This window comes from Chiloscyllium plagiosum, unplaced genomic scaffold, assembly GCF_037043375.1.
Source record: "Chiloscyllium plagiosum isolate Xiang-an unplaced genomic scaffold, Cpla_swu_hap1 HiC_scaffold_20, whole genome shotgun sequence".
Classification (NCBI taxonomy): Eukaryota; Metazoa; Chordata; class Chondrichthyes; order Orectolobiformes; family Hemiscylliidae; genus Chiloscyllium; species Chiloscyllium plagiosum.
This window is the reverse complement of record NW_028270158.1, coordinates 41387269-41409827: the sequence shown is the minus strand read 5'-3', so window position 1 is coordinate 41409827 and position 22559 is coordinate 41387269. Positions and strand designations below refer to the sequence as shown.

General features: G+C 40.7%; 1 protein-coding gene across 1 annotated transcript in view; it reads left to right on the top strand.

The window, feature by feature from the left end:
• Positions 1-11571, top strand: part of LOC122560646 (uncharacterized) — a 67562-nt gene extending 55991 nt beyond the window's left edge. The window contains exons 2-6 of the mRNA XM_043711514.2: positions 2738-2791; positions 7550-7613; positions 7837-7936; positions 8868-8927; positions 10124-11571. Of these exons, the coding sequence (XP_043567449.1) occupies positions 2738-2791; positions 7550-7613; positions 7837-7936; positions 8868-8910 (261 nt within the window). The 3' untranslated portion in view covers positions 8911-8927; positions 10124-11571. The remainder of the gene's footprint in view (positions 1-2737; positions 2792-7549; positions 7614-7836; positions 7937-8867; positions 8928-10123) is intronic.
• The last annotated feature ends 10988 nt before the right edge of the window (positions 11572-22559 follow it).

The following is a 22559-nucleotide window of genomic DNA, read 5'->3' as shown; positions in this document are numbered from 1 at the left end:
AAACTGCAAATGGGGGGGAGTGGATCTCCTGGATGTTAAAAACTATCAACTGAACTCGCTTTTATCTTACAGGAGTGATTGGGCCTGTGGGGACCCTCTTTCAATATGGTTAGATATCAAAACCTCTCAGGCAAAGTGCCCCTTACTGGCTGTTTTCGGACAAAATGAGGACAATTAAAGAATATTGCCATAACCCAATAGTTATCAATACTGTTACAGCATGGAGGGCAATTCGGCAGAGGGAAGGCAATATTGGCAAAACATTTTTCTTATACCTATTGTGAGTATGCCGGGTTTTCAACCGGGTATGATGGATTCAGGATTCAAACATTGGGCAGCTAGGAGTGTGTCTTGCATGGGTGATTGTTTTGAGGGAAACACAATGATGTCTTTTAATCAGTTAGCACGGAAATATGAGCTATCTAGCAAGGACCTCTTTCATTTTTTTAAAGTTTGGGATTTTATTCAAAATAAGGCTACAATTTTGACTGATCCCCATAAATCCGACATCGAGAATCGGGTGCTCGGTGCTAAGAGTACACTTTCTGTCAGCACTTTACATCATCAACTGGGGGATGGCCCCTTAGATGAGTTCAATAGGCTTTGCAGAGTGTGGGAGATAGAGCTAGACATTGAGGTTTCCTCAGAGGCATGGGAGGATATTTGGGAAAACGCAAGAAAGATAACAATTTGCAATAGGACCTATGCTTTACAGTTGAAGATTCTCCACAGGGTCCACTTGGCTCTGGATCATTTGTCAAAATTTAAACCAGGAGTATCTCCAACATGTCCCAAATGTAAAGTTAGTACAGGCACTCTTACCCATCGTCTCTGGTCCTGTGGCAGACTTCAAACATAATGGAGTGCTATGGCAGGTGCAATGAAGAGGATTTTGGGAAAAGGACCCAATCTCTCTTCTTCTTGTCCTGCCCAGTTTATTCCCTGTAGATGCGCATAAAAAAAAACTTATCAACATCCTCACTTTATATGCAAGAAAGAATATCTTGTTAGGTTGGGTGTCTGAAAATCCTCTGGACCTGTCAGGTTGGTGTAAGATTGTTCTGGAGCACATCCCCTTGGATTTTCTTATAGGTATGTTACACCACAAAGCAGGGAATTTCTCTAAGACATGGCGGCCCTTTTTGGACTACCTGGACACAAATTTGTCTGCCACACTAATAAGAGTTTTTAAAAAGCCACGATTGTGCTTTACGAGTCCAATATCCGGAGGGGGGATCCTGTGAATGTATGAATATGTGAAAATGAATGCTCTCAATAGTCGAGAGTTAGTGTTTTGTTTTGCTGAGCTGTATTATTATTATTATTTATTAGTTTGTTAGTTATTATTTATTTAGTTATCTAGTTGGTTGGGTTTTTAAATATTTTTATATATTTATACATTTGCACATGAGGGTGGTTTGTGATTTTTAAAAAACTTTTCTGTTCTTTCTTTGTACCATTTTGAATTGTATTGTATTTATAATATTTTTAAAAATCTATTTTTCAATAAAAATATATTTTAAGAAAAAGCTCAGCCATATTTATATCTCAACCTTCACAACTTAATAGGTTATCAAGTTATTCATCTCATTGCTGTTTGTAGGACGTTTCTGTGGACAAATTGGCTGCTGTCTTTCCCTACATTGCAATATGATTATATGAAAATGTAGTGCATTATCTGTAAAATTTCTTTCTGTCTACACTTTCCAGCAGCAATTAATTTCCTGCCTGAGAAATGGTTTTAATAATTTTTTGAATTTGTTTGCTCCATTTAGGAATTTTGTTATATCTTTGAGCTTTCAATATCCTTGGAAATTCTCAATTCCACACTGCTGTTGTCCATTATTTCAGACAGATGCATACTAGGCATTTATCACCTGATCAGTGGTTAAATCTGAGGTTGCTGTTTCAGCTTGATCCTAATGCCCGGTATTAAGATTTGCAGAATACAATAGGAATGTATTTGTGGTCCTGTCTCTGTTCACTGTATCCACTCAGGACTGAGGAATTCAGTTCAGTTACTGTAAGAGAGTGTTGGCCACCAGAATGCCTGAGCTTGACTTTGGTACAGTGAATCTTTGGGGCTCAATGGAGTTTTAGTTTTGCTTTCTTTACAATTCAGCTTCCTTTGCATTTTGGTCACAAATCATGGGCTTTTTATGGTCGCAGTTCCTTTTTTGTAAAACTTCTTCATGTTAAAATTCAAATGTATTAAACATTACAATATAAATGTGTGGTAATACTGTGGTAATGTTCGGACATTTTACTGAAGAATGTGACAGATCATCTTGTAAAAACAGAAAAATGAAGAAGCCTGTAATGACTATAAATACTGCAGGAAATTTGATCTCTTCAGATATTTGACCTTTGATTGACCACATGATCTTTCTACCTAAGCTGTGTAAAGTAATCTCTCATGGCTTTTCAGTTAATTTTTTTCACTATTATTTCTGTAGCACTTTATCAGCTTTTTATCTCCATTAAGAACACAGGCTCATTCAGTTTCTAGGCCATACTTGTTGGATCCTGATCAGTGAGCAGTTTCATTTTTTACCCCAATACTCAACAAGCCCTCTCTTCAATAATGGCACTGGTAGAAATACAGAACTGGTTATATAAGAAGAATTATTTTTAATTTTGAGAAAAATAATCATTTTTACACTTCTATGAACTAAAATAAAACAAAAAATGGAAGGTTTACTGTCTCATTAAATTTCATTTTTTGTTCTTTACCCAGGACAAGATCAAACCTTCAGAGCAGGTAGATCCTCGGAGACATGGTGCAGGAGAAGTAAGAACTTTTTTCATCACAAGAACTTGCTACATATTTCAATTTTCTTTTTAATTTTGAGATTGCTTTCTTGGGTTTGGAATTTAGGAGCTCCAGCAAGTTAATTGGCGTAGACATTTTTATGGAATTCTTCATATGCCTGTGAAATAAATGAGGATGCTGTAGCAACCTGGATTAACAACAAGTGCCCCAAGGCAAATTGTCTACTGGATGTACTATTCCAGCCTGGATCCATCCATTCTTTCTTTTTTCATTTACTTGCTCATGTTTCATGAATAGTGTAACAAGAAGTCTGTGGCCTGGAACAAAACAGCAGGACTTGCAGTTCAGAAACTTTTGCATTAGATTAGATTAGATTAGATTACTTACAGTGTGGAAACAGGCCCTTCGGCCCAATAAGTCCACACCGACCCGCCGAAGCGCAACCTACCCAGACCCATTCCCCTACATTTGCCCCTGCCCCTAACACTACGGGCAATTTAGCATGGCCAATTCACCTGACCTGCACATTTTTGGACTGTGGGAGGAAACCGGACCACCCGGAGGAAACCCACACAGACACGGGGAGAATGTGCAAACTCCACACAGTCAGTCGCCTGAGGCGGGAATTGAACCCGGGTCTCTGGCACTGTGAGGCAACAGTGCTAACCACTGTGCCACCGTGCCTCCCATTCAAATGCATTTGACAAGAATTTTGCATCTACAGGAGTTGCTCTTGCAATTGAGGACACCTTAAGAACCTTCTCATTAATCCCCTCTCCTCCTGGACTTCTTTACTTAGAGTCATAGAGATGTACAGTACAGAAACAGACCCTTCGGTCCAACCCGTCCATGCCGACCTGGATTATCCAAACCCAATCTAGTCCCACCTACCAGCACTCAGCCCACATCCCTCCAAACCCTTCCTATTCATATATCTATCCGGATGCCTTTTAAATGTTGCAATCATACTAGCCTCCACCACTTCCTCTGGCAGCTCATTCCATACATGTACCCTAATGTTAAATATCAATCTAATAAAACTACTGAGATATGGAAATTGAAATGAAACAGAGGAGTTTTAAGACAAATGTCATCTTCACAATAAAGAAGCAATCCAAATGCAAAATGTACTGAAGCAGACTAAAAATTATATTAAAGGACAAAGACAATATGAGAATAGGTTCACAGTAATATAAAAGAAAACTTAGTCATTTAAACCATAATAACTAGTAAAAGGGTGGAGCTAATTTGGAGTAAAAAAGGAAATCTTGTAGAGTCAGGGAGTCTAAAATAGTACTTTGTATCTTTCTTCACTAGATAAAAGGATTCAGTCAATATTAGAATGAAGAAGGAGACATATTAGGTAATGTAGAATAGGTGAAAGTGAGGTCTGCAGATGCTGGAGATCAGAGCTGAAAATGTGTTGCTGGAAAAGAGCAGCAGGTCAGGCAGCATCCAGGGAACAGGAGAATCGACGTTTCGGGCATAAGCCCTTCTTCAGGAATGAGGAAAGTTTGTCCAGCAGGCTAAGATAAAAGGTAGGGAGGAGGGACTTGGGGGAGGGGTGTCGGAAATGTGATAGGTGGAAATGATGGCGGATGATGCGCTGTACATGGAGATTGGTGGGGTGGTAGGTGAGGACCAGTGGGGTTTTGTCCTGGTGGCGGTTGGAGGGGCGGGGCTCAAGGGCAGAGGAGCGGGAAGTGGAAGAGATGCGGTGGAGGGCATCATTGGCCACGTCGGGGGGGGAAATTGCGGTCCTTGCCTACCACCCCACCAATCTCCATGTACAGCGCATCATCCGCCGTCATTTCCGCCACCTCCAAACGGACCCCACCACCAAGGATATATTTCCCTCCCCTCCCCTATCAGCATTCCGTAAAGACCACTCCCTCCGTGACTCCCTCGTCAGATCCACACACCCCCACCAACCCAACCTCCACTCCCGGCACCTTCCCCTGCAACCGCAGGAGGTGCAAGACTTGCGCCCACACCTCCCCCCTCACCTCCCTCCAAGGCCCCAAAGGAAACTTCCATATCCACCACAGATTCACCTGCACCTCCACACACATCATCTATTGCATCCTCTGCACCCGATGTGGCCTCCTCTATATTGGGGAGACAGGCTGCCTACTTGCGGAGCATTTCAGAGAACACCTCTGGGACATCCGGACCAACCAACCCAACCACCCTGTGGCTCAACACTTCAACTCCCCCTCCCACTCCACCAAGGATATGCAGGTCTTTGGACTCCTCCATCGCCAGACCACAACAAAACGACGGTTGGAGGAAGAGCGCCTCATCTTCCGCCTAGGAACCCTCCAACCACAAGAGATGAACTCAGATTTCACCAGTTTCCTCATTTCCCCTCCCCCCACCTTGTCTCAGTCAAATCCATCGAACTCAGCACCGCCTTCCTAACCTGCAATCTTCTTCCTGACCTCTCCACCCCCACCCCAGTCTGACCTATCACCCTCACCTTGACCTCTTTCCACCTAAGTCCCTCCTCCCTACCTTTTATCTTAGCCTGCTGGACAAACTTTCCTCATTCCTGAAGAAGGGCTTATGCCTGAAACGTCGATTCTCCTGTTCCCTGGATGCTGCCTGACCTGCTGCGGTTTTCCAGCAACACATTTTCAGCAATGTAGAATAGGTATAAAGGTGACATTTAAAAGATTGATGGTAGTCAAAGCAGAAAAAGACCCTTGTAGAAATGGGATGAATCCTAAGTTGTTGAGAAAAGTAAGAGTGAAATTTGTCGTAATTCTGATGACAATCTTGATATGAAAATAGCAATAGACTTTAGAAGAACCAGGACAGGCTGCTGGAATTAATGATCATACATAATAGATGAAATTTAATGCAGAGAGGGTGTAAAGTGATGCATTATGGTAGGAAGAGCAAGGAGAGGCAGTATAAGCTAAATAGTACAATTTTAAAATAGGTACAGGGATAGAGAGATCTCTGGGTGTATGTGCATATATCTTTGAAAGTGAGCAGAGCAAGTTAAGAAGCTACGTTTTGTTTCAAAAAAAGGATCTATTGGTCTTTAATTAGTGACATTTTTAAACATTATTCATTCTTGAGACAAGAGTGTCACCAGCGAGGCCAGCATTTATTGCTCATCCCTGATTGCCCAGAGGGCAGTTAAGAGTTAACCACATTGCTGTGGGTCAGGAGTCACATGTAGGCCAGACCAGGTAAGGACAACAGCTTTCTTCCCTAAAGGTCATTAGTGAACCAGATGGGTTTAACCTAACAATCAGCAATGGATTTGTGGTCATCTATAGATTCTTAATTCCAGATTTTTATTGAATTCAAATTCCACCATCACCCATGATGGCTTTCATACCTGGGTCCCCAAACATTACCTGGGTCTCTGGATTAAGCCATTGTCTCCCTAGGGACTTATGCTATGTAAAAACAAGCAAGCTATGTTAAACTTCTCAGTCCCTGCTAGAGACTTTGCCGAATTCTGAGCACTACACTTCAGAAAGAATGTCAAGGTCTTGGACAGGGTGTAAAAAAATTTACAAGAATGGTAATAGGAATGAGGAACTTGCCTTATAAGACTGGAGAAACTAATGTTCTTCATGGGCCAAGATGGTTAAGAAAAGATTTGAGAGTGGTGTTAAAAATCATGAATGGTTTTAGTAGATTAAATGAGGAGAAACTGTTTCTAATGTCCAAGCAGTCAGCAAACAGAAAACTGAATAAAAGCATTTGACAAAACAATGAAAGAATACTCAGGATTATTTTCCAACAGAGCATGCGGTTATGCTGTAGAATATATGACTACTAGAAGTGAATTCAGCAGCATCCTTTTAACAGGAAATTGAATAAATTCATGAGGCTGAAAGTTTTGCAACGATGTGGGGAAAAAGCCAGGAAAGATTAATTGGACACCACCTTCAAAGATTTGGCAAACACAATGTGGATCAAATAGCTGTCTCCTGTTTCAACTGCTTAGATTTCATCGTCGGTAACAAAATAGATTGGTAGATTGCTGAAGTGTTCACATGCATTTAACCAATAGGGATCACAATATAATGTGGTCTACAGTTGTGTAAAAAAAAAGGAAAATTTGGTGACTTTTAGCAAAAAATTGAAATAAAGCTGAATTCAGGAAGATGAGTGGTTGATTTGAAAGTAGTAGGTACATAGGACTACAGTTCAGCAATAGGGTGTTTCATAAAAAGTGGGAATACATAAAAAAAGCACTTCAAGTTTTAGAGTGGTACAATAAATAGAGGTAAGAAACAAAGTTAAATAGAAGGAGGTTGTTTACATCCTTTGGACATACTTGAAATAAGAGATTGCAAATAAGTAAAGAATGATAGTTACAAGAAATACACAAAACAATTTAAGTCCATGCCCATAGTGGTATGCATTACTAAAAAGAAATAAAGAATTATATTTTGAGTTGAATTTAGGCTGAAGTATTTGTATGTACTGGAATATGATTGAGCTTTCAACAAGATATATTTGAAGGATAATAGTATTAATGTCAATTGAAATGGAATTTTGCCTGAAGGATTAAGTAACTGATCATAGACTTGTTCCAGGTAGGTGACTCAGACCATTGCAAGTGTGTGCGCTCAGGGATATTAAAGGCCAACTTGAACTAGGTCTTGAAGCATCATTTCACTTGGCCAAGTAATTGAGTTGAGGGAGAGAGAGAGCACAAAAATCTCCTTTGTGTGAACAAAGATGGACCTGCATAGTTAATCAAATAGCAATTTCACATTGCAAACACAGTCTTTTTGTTTTTTGTAGGGGAAAGAAATTCTGGAGCATCCACCTGCAGCTACAGCAACACAAAATATAATGGAACAGATTGGTGAGTCAGAGTAAATACCACTAATTAGAGCTTCCAATATATTATAATGTATTGATAATGAATAGCTTAAAAATACATGGAACTCTTAGATTGAACTCTTGTTAAGCAATTTACTTTGGTGTGTGAGCTTAAGTTGTGTCATATATATCGGAATATGTGATTATGTGACAGATCGAATACAGTTGTCAATTTTTTAAAAATATTTTTTAAAATGTCTTATCAGAACAAGCTGTCCAGGAGACTTTAGATCATAACAGGGAGCGCTCAGAATTTGTTCGAGTCAGACGGGCCCCACCTGCTCCACGATTTGAAACTCTGCCTAGGTAAAGAACTACAGCCCACATTCACAGGCATTTTACTCTCTTTTTGTGCTACAGATTTGGGCGCGTTGTAATTTGATTTTTTTTTTTCTGTTTGTTGTCAGTAAAACTCTGTTACTTGGTACTCTGCACATCATAACTGCTGACCAGTAATTTTCCATGGAAATAGGAGCAGAAGTAGGCTTTTTGGTCCATCAAAACTGCTCTGCCATTCAGAGATTTTAGCTGATTATTTACCTCGAGCATTTTCCACCATTATCCCCAAATCCCTTGGTGAAATTATTATCCAGAAACCTTCATTTCTGTCTTGAATACATTCAATTATTGAGACTTGACAGCCCTCTGGGATTTAAAATCCCAAAGATTCTCCATTCCGAGTGAAGAAATTCCTTCTGTTTTAAATAGCCAATCTCTTATTTTGAGACAATCTCCTGGTTTTAGACTCACCAGGCAGTGGAAGTATGCTACCCACATCTACCCTATCATGTCCCTGAAAGTGTCTTTTCATCCGATTGAACACCACTTGTGAAATCATTTTTATAAACAACATGTTTTATTTCATTGTGCAATATATATAAAAGCATTTTCATACCCCTGAAGGTTCCTTTCAGAAGGTAAATCCAAATCTGTCATCTCTAGATTTGTTAATTGTCTTCCTAAGGCAGCTGGTTGTCCTGGAGTCTTCAACAGTAGAATCTGTTTCTTCCAACTATCAGAATATCCAGAAGATTGGAATGTTTTGGTTTCCTTTTTCCTTCTATCTTATACATGTGAAAATTGATTTCTAATGCAAACAGAAAGATAATAATTAAATGTTTAGTGTCTTAAATGAAGAATTGAAGATTAAAACACAGGAAGATTATAGATATGCTTCTGCATTTTAGGATTTTGTTGAAGCATTGTAAATCCAGTTTGTGTGTTCTATTTATTACAGGGATGATATGCTGCAGAACAAAACCCTAGATTACTCTGAATAGATTTGGCTGTGTGTGAGGTAAGCACTAATACAAAAGTCATTCAAAGACAACATTTTCAGCTTGACTTTCTCCATTACTGAGAATCTAGCAATATTTCTGGAATCCCTAAGGTATGGAAGCAGGCCATTTGACCCATCAGATCCACACCGACCCTCTGAAGAGCATCCCACCAATACCAATCCCCCTACTCTATCCCTGTACCTGTGCATTTCCCATGGTTAATCCACCTAACCTGCACATCTTTGGACTATGGGAGGAAATCCATGCAGACATAAGAATGTGCAAACTCCATGTAGTTGCCTAAGAATGGAATCAAGCCCAAGTCCCTGGCACTGAGAGTTAACCACTGAGCCACTGTGCCACACTCTACTCACCTGTGTTTCTCCTTCCACCCCCCCCCGGCCCCAAAAGTATCCAGAGGGAATTCAGAGATTGTCTCTTAGCCAGTAATCAGAAGGCTGAATTGGCTAAATTTACTCACAGCTGAAAATGTGTTGCTGGAAAAGCGCAGCAGGTCAGGCAGCATCAAGGAACAGGAGAATCGACGTTTCGGGCATAAGCTGAAGAAGGGCTTATGCCCGAAACGTCGATTCTCCTGTTCCTTGGATGCTGCCTGACCTGCTGTGCTTTTCCAGCAACACATTTTCAGCTCTGATCTCCAGCATCTGCAGCCCTCACTTTCTCATCGTAAATTTACTCATATAAAAGTATAGTGCATTTCTTAACACAGTCAAGTAATTGGCCTCTGTCCATAGAATTCCCTTTCTGTTTTCAAAAGTGTCAAAGTGATATTTTGCAGTGTTAAAGGTGAAGCGTTTACTGTATCTGATTTCATTTTCTATGTTATCCCTCAGTCAAATTAGAGTGGAGTGGGACTCGAATCCAAAAACTTCCAACTCGGATGACAGTGTTAACACTAAAACATGGCTGACACATAGCTGAAATAATTTGATCTATAGTGACTACAGCCATACCTATGAGCTGTAGATATGTATGAGATAACACTAGAGATGAAAGTGCCTTTTCTAATTGGCCATGGAGAGGGAGGGAATTGTAACTATGGTTAATAATGATAAATATACATGTATTTGAATCTGACAACCTTATGGTTGGATCTGAATACAAGGATCTATCTGTGCTTGTGACCAAGTGGTGTATGATAAAGGAGGTCAGTCACAATAAAACTAATCACCAGTCTGCTTTGTCCCTTTAGGTGGCTTCCACACATGTTGCTTCAACTTCTTGAGTGACCGTCAATCTCTTGAGGGTTCTGAATGGGCAGGAGTTATTGTTTCGCTTAATTCTTCCAAACTTCATAGCTGCTGGATTTGGGTCACCTTTCTATTTTAATTGAAAATATTAAAATTGAAAACAAAAACATGAACTTTTAAATTATTTGATAGGATAATTCATATTTTATTTGATGCATCTTTGAACAGTCTGGACTTTCAGCAAGACTGTGACTGCATACCTTGTAAAGATTATCTACAAGTCTCACACCAAGATCTCTCTTTTGGGAGCACCTATTGTAGAATTTTGATTCATTTCAATTTGAAAAGTGAAATATTAAGGAATTTATGCTTATAAGTATTGCTTAGTTTGCAATATAGTACTTAGTAACACCATAGATGAAGTACGTGCTGTATATGGTTTCTTTTTCTAAGCTATCCCTCAGTCTTTATATGACAGGCTGCAAAAAAAAATTGGAATCCCCACAGATTAGCATGACCTTTGACCCATGTAGCGTGATTTTGTTTTAAACTTCTAGTGCCTGATAAACTATTCAAATTGTGCTGACATCTGAATAGAGTAAATAGAGTAAATGTATGGAGGTTAAAGATTAGCATCAGTGGAATCCCTTTCCCATGTTGCAGCAAATTTCTGCAAATACCCAGTATAGTGCCATGCAGCAAGTTCCAATGTGCTTCAGCTATTTCGAATACTGAATTTTACTTTCAACAATTTTAAAATGTATAGTTAGCAACAGATTTGATGATGATGGCAAAGCATTTTAGCAGGCACTGCACAGCTGATAACTATCTTATTACAGCACTGTTTTTTCCATGTTACCTCAATTACCCTGTAATTCTCCTCGTCAGTGCTCACTGCTGCAAGCCTGAACTTGTTCCTTTCTCATTGTCTTTTTACACTACCAATGATATGATACTGGAAAATCAAATGCTCAAGTCAGGTCTTAAAAGAGTTTGTTTGGACAACTGCTGTTTGCATTATTGGAAAGTGAATGGTTCCAACAAACTAGTCACCCATTCCAATTGCCTTGGGTCACACAATTAGGTCTGCTCTTCACCCCACTGCATTGATTCAGTAATGCACAGTACTCATATCTGTTAGGAGTGTACTACCTATATCACAAGCAGATCATAAATCAGTGGAGAAGCTGAGACTGGGAGAATTTTCTAACAACACACTCATTAAAAATACTTAGCCAAAGTATTTCCACTAAAATGTTTTGTCTATATTGAAGAAGATTGTAGACCTAACCCACTTGAATAGCTAATATCCAGTGCTCAGCCTCATCACCTTCAGATCCTACAACACTCTAGCCGTTTTGATCAGAAACCAGCAGGGGTCAGTTGTGATGTTGGAGCAACTGATAAAGGAAAAATGTAAAAAGATAATAAATTCATACCTTGAAATAAATGCTCCTAGTGTGATTTTTTTTTCTTTTATCCTGTGGAAGTAAGGAATTAATAACTGGATGATCAGGATTACATAAGTAATAGCAAAATTATTCTCTCTACCTTGATGAGTCAGCCTCCAAAATGCTGTTCATGTGGTGGCTGAGTGAACTTCCTAGCTTTTGTTGCTCTATGCTGCATTAGCTAATCTCATTTTTAACATATATGGAGGAAATTCACGTAGAAGCTGTTTTTTGGTTGCCTTTAAAACACTGTCCCAGAGTTCTTGCATCTTTTATCTTTTGCATAGTCTGTTCACTGAGTCCTTACTAAATTGTCATATCTGAAAATGTGTTGCTGGAAAAGCGCAGCAAGTCAGGCAGCATCCAAGGAACAGGAGAATCGACATTTCGGGCATAAGCCCCAATTGTCATATGACAGAGTAAGTGGCAAAGCAGATCAGTTTTCTAGGTTAACACTAACATATCCAGGAACACACAAGATCAGTTGAGGATTCCCAACATACATCTGGAGGACATCGAAGGCAAACTTGCAGGTAGGAAGTAAACCTTTAAAGTTTTGTTGTACGCCATTCAACTGAGCTTGTGTCATTCATCATTAAAAAGGTACCAGCTGGAGGACTAACAATACACTGCTGTGCTGAGTTACAGCTGTATCATCCAGTTCAACTCCTGGGCACCTTGATCTTTGTCAGCCTCTTCATCAGATCCTTCCCTTCTAGAGGTTCACACCTCAAACTGTACAGCTACCTGTAAGCCAGATAGTTGTTAACAGGCAGGACACTTTTGGTCTATGAAATAATGACCAGTTATTGATCACAATCAGCTACTTCTTGCCATCTAAATCTCCATTTCTAATTGTCCATTGGCCTGTAAGTAGACTCATTTACACACCTACACTACTGGCAATAAAACTGAGTTCATAGCACTTACAATAAGAGTCATATGCTTTTTAGAAAGTGTTTTTCTTCTCCTTTCCCTACCCTACCTCAAAACCCTATTGTAAAGGAGGAAAACAAAAAAAAACTAATTTCCTTGCAGAGATTCACTTTGTTTTTAAAAAAGAACACTAGGCTAGTAGTTGTTAGACCTTGAAGACAAAAAGGATAAAATATGGAATGGTAAAATTTCTGGCATCTGTGGATAAATCACTAGCCACATTAAGTTGATTTTTGGATAGGTGCGGACGTAATTGTTCATGGAAAAAGAGATAAACACCCTCAGGCTTATCACTACAGCAACTTGACCTGTGTTCCAGGTTTCACACTGGGTGACCAACAAGAGATTTCTCCCTCCTGAAACAGGAGAGCGGAGCAGGTAAACCTTCCTTTAGCAGGCTACACACACCACTCCAGCTGCATCCAGAACACAGTTTAAACAAGCTAGCTTTCTGGCACTCAAAATCCAGGTGGGTGACCTCCAGCAAACAAGTCTAGAAATTTGCTGAAACCATGTTGTTTCAAAGAAAGGGTTTAAAGAAACAAAGTTCTAATGTCCAATTGACCTTTAGAGAAAATAAATGTAGTTTCCTCATTGCTTGAAATAAATTCATTGTTCTGCAATCATTCAAATTAAGCTTCAGAAAATTAAAATTCAGCCTTCACAACAGCATCAGTTTAGCTAACATGCCAATCCCAAATAATGTGTCTGGAAATTAACAGCAATTATGCATTTAAAACTAATTTTGATCTAGGAGTGCCATTAAGGATTGAGAAATGGTAAGCATAAACTAACTTAAACACAGTTGAAAATGTATTTATTACATCTTAGGAAACCTTAAAACAAATTTCTTTTTTTTAACAAGGTTCCATTCCAGGACTGTTAGGAGCCACACAGCTTGTTAAAGGACTGCTGTATTGATTCAATAAGGAGTGAACATACCTGATTTGCAGTTTGACAAAGATATAAAACTTGATGTTTACATATTGGCCAGTAGTCACTTTGGAAATGATGCTGCAACAGTGTAAGGCGAGCATAATGCTATGGAGAAAACTGCCTCAAAAACATAGGAAAAAAATCCATGAATTAATACTCCAATTGTAATTCACCAAAGCTTTCAACAGAACTGTTTTGCAAGCTCCACGACCAGAGAGCAGCAGACGAATGGGAACACCACCACCTGCAACTTCCTTTCCAGCCTCCCACAATGCTGTTTTAAAAGATGTCCCTTCAAGAACCAGCATTTCAAGAAAGCACTCCACCACCACCTTCTCAAGGGCAATTAGGGATGAGCAATAAAGGCTGGCCTAGCCAGTGACACCCACATCCCATGAATACCTTTTAAAGTATTGCAATATGTTACAGCCTACTTGGACAATAGTATGAAAAGCATTATCAGAAAGTTTGTTATTGATATTAAACTGGAACTACTGTAAGTAAAAAAAAAATAAAACATAGTGCAAAAAGTAGATGCATAATGTCAGAATGATGTACCTGATGAAGTTTACATATTTTGTGCCTCTGGTTAGCTTTGTGAACTATAACTGGCATCATGAGGGGTGTACTTTATCATGGTAAGAAATTAGGGATGCTGCAACACAGGAACAGACCAGTCACTGGTGCTCTGCCCAGTGGCCCTTTAATCTAACCCCACTTTCCTTTTTGATCCCAAACTCTTGTTACTAATTCTCAATCTTAGAAACCTCTTCCCTTTTAAAATATTTTCTGGACTCTGCTTCCACACAATTTGAGATGGAATTCTACAACCCCAACCAGACTGTTTTTGAGCCTCAAGTTTTTTTTGAAAGATATTTAAAATTTGTGCCTTTTAATTATTGTCTCACTGAACAATGGGGAGAGTCTTAAATTATTTCTCAATCCTGAAACCTCAGTTATTCATCTGGATGTAGGTTTGCTCGCTGAGCTGGAAGGTTCATTTCCTGACATTTCGTCACCCTACTAGGTAACATCATCAGTGGGTCTCTGGGCAAAGCACTGTTGATAATTCCTGCTTTCTATTAAATGTTTGGGTTTCTTTGGGTTCGTGATGCCATTTCCTGTGGTGTCATCATTTCTTGTGTTGACACCATTTCCTGTTCTTTATTCTGAGGGAGTGGTAGATGGGGTCTAACTCGATGAGTCTGTTGATAGAGTTCCAGAATGCCATGCTTCTAGGAATTCTCGTGCGTGTCTCTGTTTGGTTTGTCTTAGAATGGATATGTTGTCCCAGTCGAAGCTGGGTGGAAAATGAGGACCAGGGAGGTTTTGTCCTTGTTGCGGTGGAGTTTGAGGGTGGAGGTGTGGGACATGGATGAAATGCGTTGGAGGGCATCTTCAACCACGTGAGAAGGGAAATTACAGTCTTTAAAGAAGGAGGCCATCTAATGTGTTCTGTGGTAGAACTGATCCTCCTGGAAGCAGATATGGGGGAGGTGGAGGAATTGGGAATATGGGATAGCATTTTTGCAGGAGGTACGGGGGAAGAGGCGTAATCCAGGTAGCTGGGAGTCGGTGGGTTTCCACCCTACCAATCTCTGCATAAACTGCATCATCCGCCGACATTTCTGCCACCTATAAATGGACCCCACCACCAGGGATATATTTCCCTTCCCACCCCTATCCACTTTCTGCAAAGACCGTTCCCTCGTGACTACTTGGTCAGGTCCACGCCCCCCAACAACCCACCCTCCCCTCCTGGCACCTTCCCCTGCCACTGCAGGAATTGCAAAACCTGCGCTCACAACCACACCACCCCACCCCATCCAAGGTCCCAAAGGAGCCTTCCACATCCATCAAAGTTTCACCTGCACATCCATCAATATCATTTATTGTATGCGTTGCTCCCGATGCAGTCTCCTCTACATTGGGGAGACTGGACGCCTCCTCACAGAGCACTTTAGGGAACATCTCCGGGACACCCGCGCCAATCAACTCGTGGCCAAACATTTCAACTCTGCCAAGGACATGCAGGTCCTGAGTCTCCTCCACCACCACTCCCCCACCACCCGGCGCCTGGACGAAGAACGCCTCATTTTCTGCCTCGGAACACTTCAACCCCAGGGCATCAATGTGGACTTCACCAGTTTCCTCATTTCCCCTCCACCCACCTTACCGCAGTTCCAACCTGCCAGCTCAGCACCATCCTCATGACCTGTCCTACCTGCCAATTTTCCTTTCCATCTATCTGCTCCACCCTCCTCTCTGACTGATCACCTTCATCCTCACCTCCATCCACCTATTGTACTCTTAGCTACCTTCTCCCCAGCCCCACTCCCCCCTCCCATTTATCTCTCCATCCCGGAGGCTCCCTGCCTCACCCTGATGAAGGGCTTTTGCCCGATATGTCGATTTTCCTGCTTCTCGGATGCTGCCTGACCTGCTGTGCTTTTCCAGCACCATTCTAATCTTGACACTCATCTCTGAAGGCAAGCTAGTGCATGTGCACCACCTATTTTCCATTACTTTGCTCTGATAATGAAATAATTTGCAAGTAAAGCATCATCTTTCTGAATTCTCTATTCTGTAACTCTCAACACAATCAAGAGTGTTTGAAGCACTAACTTAAATAATTGATACATCTGCCCAATAGGACATTCTACCCCATGACTACACATTTTACATTTTAAAAGCTTTAAATATATTTCCTTACCAGACAGGTGAGGTTTCTTTGTCAAACACATAGGGCAGTGTATTTTCCCCAACTTGACTCTACACACCAAATCCAACTTACCTTCTCCACCCCACTCCCCACCTAACCTCCCCTCCATGTCCACCTCTTCTGTCATTTTCCTCCCCATCTCTCCACTTTCAGTCCACAATCTATTCTTCCCCAACCCTATTTCCACTCTCACTTTTGCATCCCTCTTTCCCTCTCTCCTCAGCCCACAACCCCCTTCTTCCTATAGTAAAAGTATAAATTTATGACCTTACCTTGGCCTAATGCAAAGTGGCACATCTCAGTTAGCAGAAATGCAGCTAAAAACAAAATGCTACATGTCATGCCACGCTGACCTCATACACGGACTGCAATTAAATAAAATAGAATACCTTGCTTGCTTGATCACTACACATAACTAAACTAAAAACTAGTTAATCAAATCTATCATAGCACTTCTGATCTTTCATCCTCAGATAATAATTAGATTAGAATTAGATCTCCTACAGTGTGGATACAGGCCCTTTGGCCCAACAAGTCCACACTGACCCTCCGAAGAGTGACCAATTTCCCTCTGACCGATGAACCTAATACTATGGACAATTTAACATGGCCAATTCACCTGACCTGCGCATCATTGGACTGTGGGAGGAAACCAGAGCACCCGGAGGAAGCCCACACAGACACAAGGAGAATGTGCAAACTCCATACAGTCACCCAAGGCTGGAATCGAACCTGGGACCCTGATGCTGTGAGGCAGCAGTGCTAACCACTGAACCACCATGCTGCCCCCACTGAGCCATTGTGCCACCTAAGCTGAAAGTGAGGCAGTTTAATTTGTACTAGGGGCATTTTGTAAACGTTTGGGATCCTCAAATTACAATTGGTGTGCTGATTGGATTTCTGATGATTCATAGACTCTAGGAATCTGCTGGAAATCTACCGCTTTTCCTAAACTATCCTAATAGCCCCTATGGAAATTTGGTATCAAAACTATTTGACTTCGTTCCCACTAATTTTGCATTTGTCCATTACAATATTGATAGGAATAACCTTGGTCAATCAAGCACCATTTAACATCGGTGATACAGCCACAAAATAGAGAATAACTCTTAACAACTCAAAAGTGGACATCCATGAGATGATGTCAGCAGCAACAAAATTGTATTTTATCTCATGATTAGCATATTCATTATTCTACCATAATCAATAAGCTAGGGGACAATTCCAGCTCAATGAGAAACGTAACAAACCAGGCTAGGAGCAGAATCAGTTGAGGATTCTGGGTCTGTACTTGGACTCCAGATGAATATGGGAGGGATCTCATTGAAATTTACAAAATACTGAGAGGCCTGGATATAGTCAATGTGAAGAAGATGCTTCCACGAGTAGGAGAGATGGAACTGAAGGCATAGCCTCAGAGTGAAGGGATGACTCTTTAGAAATGAGATGAGGAATCTCAGCTGGGGCTGGTGAATCTGCAGAACCCGTTGCCACAAAAGGTTCAGGAGGGCAAGTCATTGAATATATTTCAGACAGACAGACAGTTCTTGATTAGTAAGGGGATCAAAAGGTTACGGGGAGAAGGCAGGAGAATAGGGTTGAGAAACATATCAGTCATGGTCAAATGGCAGCCGACTTGATGGGCTGAATGACCTAATTCTACTCCTATATCTTTTGCTCTTACGTCAGAGTTCATTGTCTTTGCTCTATCTAGTGCCTTCAGCTATTGCTTGATACCACAATGTGTGAATCATATTATCTGAAAACTGAGATCTGTATTGTTATGGATGTCCGGAGCAGGTCACGATGGAACATCCACTCACCAGTTCTGGTTTCAAGTATTTCTGCCCTGTCTTTTCCATTGACATTCTGGACTTCCTATTCATTGAAGATGGAGATAGTTTTGGAACCTTCTCCTCTAATTGGGAAAACCATTCACAACTGTGGCAGAACTGCATAGTTTTGGTTTTTGCTTTGTTAGTTTTGAAAGTAAGAGATTGTATTACTGCTGTACTTAGGGAGGATATTCCCAGAAATACATCTAGGAAGTTTTTTGTGTGGAACTGCAAAATAAGAAAGGGATGATCACCTTATTGGGATTGTATTGTAGACCCCTTAATAGTCAGCGGGAAATTGAGAAACAAATTTGTAAGGAGATCTGTTGTCTGTAAAAATAATAGGGTGGTTATGGTAAGGGATTTTAACTTTCCAAACATAGACTGGGACTGCCATAGTGTTAAGGGTTTGGATGGAGAGGAATTTGTTAAGAGTGTACAAGGAAATTTTCTGATCCAGTATTTCGATGTACCTACTAAAGAAGGTGCAAAATTTGACCTATTCTTGGGAAATAAGGCAGGGCAGGTGACTGAGCTGTCAGTGGGGGAGCACTTTGGGGCTAGCGACTATAATTCTATTAGTTTTAAAATAGTGATGGAAAAGGATAGACCACATCTAACAGTTGAAGTTCTAAACTGGAGGAAGGCTACTTTTGATGATATGAGGCAAGAACTTTCAAAAGCTAATTAGGGCCAAACACTTTCAGGTAAATGGATGGCTGGATAATGGGAAGACCTCAGAAATGAAAAAACAAGGGTCCAGAGACAGTATATTCCTGTTAGGGTGAAAGGAAATGCTGGTAGGTGTGGGGAATGCTGGATGACTAGAGAAATTGAGGGTTTGTATAAGAAAAAGAAGGAAGCATATGTCAAGGATAGATCAAGTGAATCCTAAGAGTATAAAGACAGGACATGTATACATAAAAGGGAAATCAGTAGGGCAAAAAGGAGACGTTAGATATCTTTGGCAAATAGGGTTAAAGAGAATCCAAAGAGTTTCTATAAATACATTAACGACAAAAGGGTAACCAGGGAGAGAATAGGGCCCCTCAAAGATCAGCAAGGCAGCCTTTTGCGTGGAGCCACAGGAGGTGGGGCAAGATACTAAATGAGTATTTTGCATCAGTGTTTACTGTGGAGAAGGACATGGAAGATATAGAATGTGGGGAAATAGATGGTGACATCTTGAAAAATGTCTGTACTACAGAGAAGGAAGTGCTGGATGTCTTAAAACGCATAAGGATGGATAAATCCCCAGGACCTGATCAGGTGTACCCTAGAACTCTGTGGGAAGCTAGGGAAGTGATTGCTGGGCCCCCTGCTGAGATGTTTGTATCATCGATAGTCACAGGTGAGGTTCCAGAAGACCGGAGGTTGGCTAACATGGTGCCACTGTTTAAGAAAGGTGATAAGGACAAGCCAGGGAACTATAGACTGGTGAGTCTGACGTCAGTTGTTGGAGGGAATCCTGATGGACAGGATCTACACATATTTGGAAAGGCAAGGACTGATTAGAGATAGTCAACATGGCTTTGTGTGTGGGAAACGATGTCTCACAAATTTGATTGAGTTTTTTTTGAAGAAGTAACAAAGAGGATTGATGAGGGCAGAGCGGTTAACATGATCTCTCTGGACTTCAGTAAGGCATTCGATAAGGTTCCTCATGGGAGACTAGTTAGCAAGGTTAGACCACATGGAATACAGGGAGAACTAGTCATTTGGATACAGAACTAGCTCAAAAGATATAAGACAAAGGGTGGTGATGGAGGGTTGTTTTTCAGACTGTGACCAGTGGTGTAGCACAGGGATTGATGCTGAGTCCACTACTTTTCATCATTTATATAAATGATTTGGATGTGAACATAGGAGGTATAGTTAGTAAGTTTGCAGATGACACCAAAATTGGAAGTGTAGTGGACAGCGAAGGAGGTTACTTCAGATTACAACAGGATCTGGACCAGATGGGTCAATGGGCTGAGGAGTGACAGATGGAGTTTAATTAGATAAATGCGAGGTGCTGTGTTTTGGGAAAGCAAATCTTAGCAGGACTTATACACTTAATGGTAAGGTCCTAGGAAGTGTTGCTGAACAAAGAGACCTTGGAGTGCAAGTTCATAGCTCCTTGAAAGTGGAGTCGCAGGTAGATAGGATAGTGAAGAAGGCGTTTAGTATGCTTTCTTTTGTTGGTCAGAGCATTGAGTACAGGAGTTGGGAGGTCATGTTGAGTCTGTACAGGACACTGATCCAGCTACTTTTGGAATTCTGCGTGTAATTCTGGCCTCCTTTCTATTGGAAAGATGTTGCAAAACTTGAAAGGGTTCAGAAAAGATTTACAAGGATATTGTCAGAATTGGAGGATTTGAGTTGTAGGTAGACACTGAATAGGCTGGGGCTGTTTTCCCTGGAGCATCGTAGGTGTGACCTCAGAAGTTTATAAAATCATAAGGGGCATGGATAGGATAAATAGATGAAGTCTTTTCCCTGGGGGTCCAGAACTAGAGGACATAGGTTTAGCATGAGAGAAGAAAGATATAAAAGAGACTTAAGGGGCAACTTTTTCACACAGAGGGTGGTGCGTGTATGGAATGAGCTGCCAGAGGAAGTGGTGGAGGCTGGTACAATTGCAACATTTAAAAGGCATTTGGATGGGTATATGAATAGTAAGAGTTTAGAGGGATTTGGGCCAAGTGCTGGCAAATAGGACTAGATTAGGTTGGGATATCTAGTCGGCATGGATGAGTTGGACTGAAGGGTCTGTTTCTGTGCTGTACATCTCTATGAATCTATGACTAAGTACTTAGCTCTATCCATTGGATATTGCTTATATTGTTTAGCTCTGTATTGTAGCTTCACCAACATTTTTAGATTCCCACTGGGCCCATAATTCACACATATCTCATGTTTGGAGTTCATCCAGAATCTCAGCTGTAATATTAGAACATAGGAACTAGGAACAGTTTGGCAATTCAGCCCCTCGAGCCTGCTCTGTCATTCAATACGATTCAGCTGAAGTTACCTTGGCCTCAGCCCCACTTTTCTGCCTGCTTTCCATAAGTGTTCACTCCATTGCTAATTATAAATCTCTCTCTCTCCTCCTTACATTTATTTAATGTCTTGGAATTCACTACTCTCTGGGATAGTGAACTCCACAAATTCATGACTCTGAAATAATTTTTCCTTGTGGGGCATGGATAGGGTGAATATTCAAGGTCTTTTCTCCAAGGTAGGGGGTCCAAAACTAGAGGACATAGGTTTAAAGTGAGAGGGGATTGATTTAAAAGGGACCTAAGGGAAAACATTTTCATACAGGGTGTTGTGTGTATGGAATGAAGTGCTAGAGGTGGTGGTGGAGGCTGGTACAATTACAACATTTAAAAGACATCTGGATAGGTTTATGTTTAGGAAGAATTTAGAGTGATATGGGCCAAATGCTGGAAAATGGGACGAGATTAATTTAGGATAGCTGGTAAGCATGGATGAGTTGGACCAAAAGGTTTGTTTCTGTGATGTACATTTCTATGACTATCTCCATATTAAATCTGGTACCCCTTATCCTAAAACCATGACCTATTGTACTAGACAGTCTCACAAGAGACTTAGTGAGGACTGTAGATGCTGGAGATCAGAGCTGAAAATGTGTTGCTGGAAAAGCACAGCAGGTCAGTCCTGAAGAAGGGCTTATGCCCAAAACGTCGATTCTCCTGTTCCTTGGATGCTGCCTGACCTGCTGCGCTTTTCCAGCAACACATTTTCAGCTCACAAGGGACTTAGTCAATTGCCTTTCAAATCTTATACCACTCAACCTCCTTTCACTTTTCTAAACTCTAGTAAGTATTGGCTTAAACTGCTTAATCGCTTTTCATAACACAAGCTCCTCATCTCTCAAATAAATCTAGTGAATTTCCTCCGAACTGTCTCTTATTAAGTGGGCCAAGACTGTATCTTAACAACTTATACTCCAGAATTGGTTATATAAAACAATGCAGAAATTGCACTAACAAGTACTGCTCACAATTATTTCACAATAACCTGCTCATTCTTGCTTAACTGGGGGCACCAACTGGTCCTTTCTGCTCCAGATGTTATTGCAGCCTTGGTTCAAAACTGGGGGGAAAAGAAGAGCAGAACTCCAGAGGTGGGGTCAGAGTTACTGTGATTGGTGTTAATGGAGTGTTTCACTGAGTGTGACAACAAAGAACATAGTGAAATTTAGATTAATGAAAATCTCAGAAAGAAATCTTCAGTAGTTGGAACCTTACCCAACAATAAAAAAAGGAAAATGGTTGTTTAATGGAAATCAATCATCTCTGTACTAAATATTGTTGTAGGTGTTCCTCAGGATAGTTTCCCAGGCCAAATTGTTTCAGCTGCTCCAATATGAGGTCAGAAATGAAGATATTCGCTGATAATTGCACTTTTCAGTATAATTTGCAATTCTTCAGATTCTATTTGGGGACATAGAACATTCAGGTTTGGGCTGATAAGGGGCATGTATCATTAAAAGCAAGCAATGTGCTTGGTAATGACTATCTCTACCAAAAGCAAATCTATGACATTC